General features: G+C 39.3%; 1 protein-coding gene across 1 annotated transcript in view; it reads right to left on the bottom strand.

Moving 5' to 3' along the window:
- Nucleotides 1–1209: 1209 nt before the first annotated feature.
- SEC24D (SEC24 homolog D, COPII coat complex component) overlaps nucleotides 1210–6649 on the bottom strand; it is a 100750-nt gene continuing 95310 nt past the window's right edge. The window contains exon 22 of the mRNA XM_008067357.2: nucleotides 1210–2041. Within this exon, the coding sequence (XP_008065548.2) occupies nucleotides 1901–2041 (141 nt within the window). The 3' untranslated portion in view covers nucleotides 1210–1900. The remainder of the gene's footprint in view (nucleotides 2042–6649) is intronic.

Here is a 6649-nt window from a genome sequence, read left to right as displayed (position 1 = left end):
ACAAGTCTCAGAGCTTAAATTCTTGTTCAACTCATCCAAGTTGATATAATGCATCATGCTAGTTGGCTAACATGAGGGGGGATTTTAATCCTGTCAGTCAGCGTATTTGTTATTCTACTCAATTTCATGACATCTACTAATTTATAGGTAAGCCTTACGAGTCATGTAATCATAGACAAGGTACTTAATTGCTTCAAGCCTGTTTCTTCATATGTAAATAGGGCTGATAACAAGATTAGGGCGGCTGTGAAGAGCAAATGTGGAAATGTTCACAAAACATTCAGTGCAGTTCTTGGGACATGATACGCACTCAGTATACTTTAGCTATTATCAATGATTCATATCACTGATAACAAAGTTGAAGAAGGAGACAGGCAGACGCTGTGTGACATCACTCAGCCACTCTCGCAGGTGGAGACATGAGGAGGAACCTCCCACACACGCACACACACAAAATTATCTTTTGGAGGGCGGCCCCTTGTAACACACTCAAATGGCTAGCCCAAGTTTTTATCTGGAAGTTCTCAGAAGGTTGTATCATGATTTGCAGAAGAAATAGACTGAGTTGTTCCACCATGCTGTGTTCGGCAGTTTTTGACCAAAACCAGCATGACCCCCATGCCCCGCTCTCATTATTCACCCAATCTCGCCCCAAGTCCTCTTTTTCTTTTGCTGTTTGCCTGGTTGAAAAAAATCCTCAAAGGGAAATGTTTTGCCAATGTGGAAGAGGGGAAACAAACAAACAAGAAAACAGCAGAAGCACTACAAGGCATCAAAGTTGACAAGTTCAAAAACGGTTTTGAGCAATGGAAAAAGGATCTTGATGGTGTATTGCATCAAATGGAGAGTACTTTGAAGGTGACTAAAGTTTAAACATATAAGAATAAATGCACAGTTTTTAATAAATAAATTCTGGTTTTGGGGGGTCTCCGTTTATTAATAATGGCTTTATATAGCCCATTTGTATTTATTTTGTCCACAAGGACATACTAGAGAAATTTTTAAATGCCTTGATTTTCAAGTATGTTGTCTCTGATATTTCCTAGGTTTATTACCTAATACTCCTCAACCTTCAAAAAAAAAAGAAAAATTTTTTTTTATTTATTCTTAGTGATTCATCAAAATAACTTTCTGCCAAGATACTTTGTGTATTATCCTTATTTCTTTTTAAGATCTCAAAATACATAGAAAATGAATAATTCTGCCTACTAAGAGTATATGAAGTGATTTATTGATATTGGTTAAGATCTATTATATACAGGTAGAAACCTTCAAAATTGTACAAAGAACCATTAAGAATATTGATAAAGACTGTTTTATAGACAAAACAACAACTGGAAAATAGTTTTAACATACACAATATATAATTATGAAAAAAATGTAGAACACAAATTGTTCTACCAGATAGATTCCAAAGTTATTAAAAGTCTGCTTTGCAAACCTTTAGTTGAAAAAAATGTGTTCAATGGAGTTACATGGTTTAAAAAAATTAGATAATGTAAAAATTAAGATTTTTTTTCCCCTCACAGGAAATTGAAGAGGAACGAAGACAATTTTTTATGCCAAACCTATACAGTTTGAAAAATAATTTATATGTCTAGCACAAATAAAGAAAATTGAGAATATTTACGGTTCCGTAAACTTTGTCTTTCATGAAATGCAAACCGCATCAGTTTTAAAAATTAAAAATTGTGCAATCAGAAATAGACTGTTCCCTTTATGGTACAATGTACCTTCATTGGCTTTATACCTGAGCACCAAAGCTGAAGTTCCAAATGCCATCCTGGAAAGCTATTCTGAAAATGAATAAGAAATCAAAACTATTATAATCTAGAAAATCAGGCACCGAGAAGGAGATTATCTCCTTAGAAATGCAACATCAACAATAGAGAAGTTTCAATTAATTGAGCAGCTGACAGATCTCCTTGTGAACACAACAAAGGAAGTCCACATAAGAAGATCCTCCATAAAGTCCTTTGTCTTCTACCAGGAACTGTCGGAAAACCATTTCTGGCTGCTCCCGCTGCTTTACAATCGTGAGCTAGGAAAAAAGACAACAGTAGCTGGTTATAAACATTTTTTGAGTGTGGCTCAATTTTACCAAACATTGTTGAATGTCTACTATGTGTGAGGCTACAGAGAATGACGGGAAAGAGCCTAGTATCTAGAGTGCAGAGAGGCTCTGACCTCATACCCCAAGCATACGATCTCAAGTGGCAAAAGTGAAACATAAGCTGTGTACTGTGGGAAAGACTTCACAGTGGTAGTGACTGTCGTCTGGGCCTTAAAGGATAGGTGCAGGTTAGAGAACACTCCAGACTGGAATACAATGCACCACGTGCCAGAGATGATATGACTGGCACAAGCATTATCACAGACTTCTGAAAGGCAGTGGGAAGTTAGGTGACCATAAGAGTGAGTTTGAGCTTTTGAAGGAAATGTGATCCCAGTGGAAGGATGAAATGAGACAGTTAAGTAGAAGCAGTGGGTATAATGCATTAGTGAGATGAGGGAAGCTAGACAGGCTGGGAGTGTCTAAGTGGAAGATGGCAGAACCTGCATGAGGACAGTGGAGGTAGAAAGAGGGTAGATTTGAGAGGCAGCAGAGGTCAGCACATAGTTCCCTGAACTGGAAGAACCCCCACTCTCTGCTTATCACGATTCTTTAGGGCTGTGCTGTCCAGTTCTACAACCACCAGCCACATTACTATTCACTTGAAATGTGGCTTGTCCAAATTGAGATGTGCTGTAAATATAAGATACACAATAGATTTCTGAGACGTAGTGTGAAAAAGTGTTAAAAAAAAAATTTCAGTAACTGTACAGATTACATGCGGAAATGATGATATTTTGGATATACTGGGTTCAACTACATACACTATTTAAATGCATTTTTACCTTTTTAAATGTGGTTACGAGAAGACAGAAGTACATATGCACTTGCATTGCTGGACAGTGCTGCTCTAGGGAAGAGACCTCGGTGGAAGAAACCTGGGCAGGGGTGGGGGGCAGTTTAGTCATGAACACTTTGAGTCCTCTCTATCTCTTACTCCTGTTAGAGAAAGTCGGGGTAGATGATCTGACGGCCAGAATTTGATATTTATTGGGCCAGGGCTGGGACTGAGTCATACATCCACAGCAATCTCTCTCCATCTGCTTCCTAGGTAATTAAGAGGGGCCAGGGTCCTCCTGAGGTGAAACCACCACAAGGGCCTGCATGGGAAGTGCCTGCAGTTAGCAGCTTGGTCCTACTTTTGCATTATATGCTATTTAGTTATCAGAATTCTATCAATAATAATTCTATCAATACAGCTTGCTTTTTCTCTTTATATTTTTGTCCAGTGCCCTACTGGTAAGCTTTAAACTATTCCTAACCTAGTAAAAATAAAGGTATATCACAACTGCATTACTACCACTACAACTCAGCTAATTCCATGTGGAAACAGACATGTGTGATGTCACAGCTTCTGAATGGCAGCACCAGGCACTGGGAGCTGGCCCCAGAATAGCTGTGTGCACAAGCAGGTCTCACTCCCACATGGGAAGGAAACTAGCCCCAGTGGAGATTTCTCCAAAGGAGTTTAGGACTTGCCATGATGAACCCAAAGCCAAGGCTGTTTTCTTTTTATTCATATCCTGCCTCTCCCAAGTGCCACTATGACTCTGCTGTTGGCCATGATATGGGCAGCAGCAATGTGGATCTAACCTCAGTGACACTACTTAGGCTGAGATTAGACAGAATGGGACACTGTGGAGGGAAGGATGTGAAGTTCCAATTTCTTCAGAACTTAATTCCTTACGGAAATCAGTGGAAGGAAGTTCATATTGCTTAACTGGAGCATCTTTTGTTACTGCCATTCACGTGGGTTATTTTTTTGGTTTGGTGTTCAATGCCCTCGACTAAGTATGTCTGGTCATGATCTGCAGATCCCTACTTAAAAAGGGAATGCATTTCAGCCTTGAGAGAAACTTGGCTTTAGGCTACAGTAATTAATATTCTGCTCTACCATATGAGTATCTACAGATTCCAAGATGATACAGAAAGTACACGGAAGGTCTCAGGGAAGTAGATGCATGGAAGTGGTATGCAAGCTGTTTTGACATACGTATGGTCTTCTCCTAAAGGAGCATACCCACTCCAATAGGAGGATAAAATACTTGATGGACTGGGGGGGGGGTCCATCTTTATTTTCCCCCTTTACATCTCTATAGGAAGGGGCATGAACTTGTAGAGTGGGATTAGAATGTCCAAAAGGTCACTGCTGGTCCCCTCCTCGCTTCCTGTGTGTCTTTTCCACGGAAGGACCGGCTCACTCAAGTGGTCTGAATGTGACATTCTCTGGGCCACATTACCAGAAACTTCAGAAGCCAATGACATCTCTCACTGCCTGTCTCACAGGGAACAGCTCAAGTATGGGAGTGATTAGGATGGCCAGGACAAATGTGCTCAGTGAGAAAAGGAGAGAGCCACAGCCTGTTGTTTGAGGAATGCCAATTCATAAGGATCAGATGGATGAAGGAAAGCCAAAGGAAAAGGAGAATCAGAGCAGGCAATGTTTTGGAAGCTGATAGAAGAGAAAATCTGAGGGAAGAGGTAGTATTTAATCTTGCAAAGAGACTGTAAATTTTTTTTTCTAGCAACTTGGCAGTTTACAGAGAAAAGGAGAGGTGAGAAGAAGGGAACAGGCAGTTAATATAGATGGCTCTTTCAAGGAGCTTGGTTGTAAAATGGTATGTTGCAAGTGTTCAATAAATAGCATGGATAAAAGGAAAGGGAAGCAGAATTCTGGAGAAGCAGCAACTTTAATGAAGGTAGATTTGAACGGCTTGCAAACTATGCAAAAAAGCCTGTGGAGAGGGAATAACCTAGAAAATACAAGAGGAAGGAGAGATACCAGGAAGAACCAAGCAGCACAGGACTAGAATTTATCAGTAATGCACTTGATTTTGATGACCTGGGAGCACACTGTGGTAGAAATGTTTTTCTATTTCCCCACAAATGTAAATATATGCAGACAATGAGGTCTAAGAAGATTGATTCTGTGAAAAATTAGCATAATGTGGAAGATAGCAGTATCTTCTGGATTTGATGGTTATTCTTGATCCTTCCATGCCAGTTATTTTCTCTTAACTCTTTAAAAGCATATTTTCATTTCTTTCTATCAGTCAATTTTCAAATGTCAGAAAAGGCATAATACACTGGGACTAAGCAGCCCATGCTAGCTGCGGGTCAGCCACGATCTGATGGGGAGAGCCCGACCCAGTTAGTGAGCCCCTCCCAACGTCACTTTCATGTCTGTCAAGGGCAGTGGAGGGAGTAAAAGGCCAGGTGTCTCTGAGCTTCCTTTCGGCCCCGGCGTCTGTAGATTTTAGATATTTCAAATTCTTTATAGAGATGGCACTCTGAAAAGGTCAAAGAAGTCTTACCAATAACAGGTGGATAAATTTGCAGGGGGTACACAAAATTTGCTTCTTTAAAATGAAAATTATTTTATCATACAGTTGCTTATATTTATAATATTCAAAGTTTACCAAAGATTTTTTTTTATAACCAAAGCTGATATAACTTTGATAAGGTATTTAAGCAAGTGGGAGAAAGCCAAGAAGTTTGTGTTTTCTGTGAAGGTGGGCCCACTGAGTACAAGGATGGTCTCCACGCTCAGTCCTGTCTTTTCTCTGCCAATGACCCTTTGGAGGGATAAGGCTGCTACAGTTGGGTGAAGATAAGTCATTACTGCTTGCATTTTAAAGGCAAGTGCTTTTCAGTTTGTGATTCATGAGATTTGCTAACATGTCTCAAGGGCATCCAGAGAGTGTTGTGTGGAGAATGTGTTTAGTTTGAGCCTTCTGTGTCATCTCTATGTCCTGCCCTTTTGTGGTGTGAAAACAGTTCTGGAAAAGGTTATATATCAATTCAGACATCATTAGTCTGGTTTCCCTAAGCTTTACCTAAAGTTGATGTTTGCACACATGAGTTATTTTCATGGTTAAAAATGTTGATTTAGATTGACATCTCATTTACATTTCAGGAGAAAATTGGCCCCATAATTCCCTGGCAACTGTAGACACCTGCCTCCAGGTGAGTGTCTTATACCTCTGCAGTAAGCAGCGTTACATGGAATGTCATCATGCATACATTCCAAATTATAGGAAACTCTAATATTGAGCTTGGGAAGGAAGACAGGTAGCTAGAACTCAGTAACAAGGTATAATTTTCTTGGGTTCCAGATATTTTAAATTATCAGAAACGGCTAGAAGGTCTTAGAAGGACAAGAATAAGAAAACTTTTCAAAGATCATAAATTTAAAATTGTAATAAATCAAATTTTATAAATGTTCTGTATGATACTTCTATCATTAAGTAGTTTTAGGCACTAAAGGAAAAGTCATTTCAAAACCTGTTAATGATACCAGTTGCTATTGAGTCATGAAGAGGAGCTACATGATGACTAAGTTAATACTTGCCAAGATATCCCCTGGCTAACCCATGATAACAGCTGTTTAATTTGATATATTTGTGACTGATAAATAGGTAGACATACTTGGAGGTTAGTGTGAGCTTTCAAAGATTACATCATAATAATAAAGACATGAATTTTTTTTTTTCTTTTTTGAGTTGGAGTCTCACTGTCACCCAGACTGGAGTGGAG

This window comes from Carlito syrichta, unplaced genomic scaffold, assembly GCF_000164805.1.
Source record: "Carlito syrichta isolate Samal-C Ts95f unplaced genomic scaffold, Tarsius_syrichta-2.0.1 Scaffold309486, whole genome shotgun sequence".
Lineage (NCBI taxonomy): Eukaryota > Metazoa > Chordata > Mammalia > Primates > Tarsiidae > Carlito > Carlito syrichta.
This window is presented reverse-complemented; position numbering and strand designations above follow the sequence as displayed.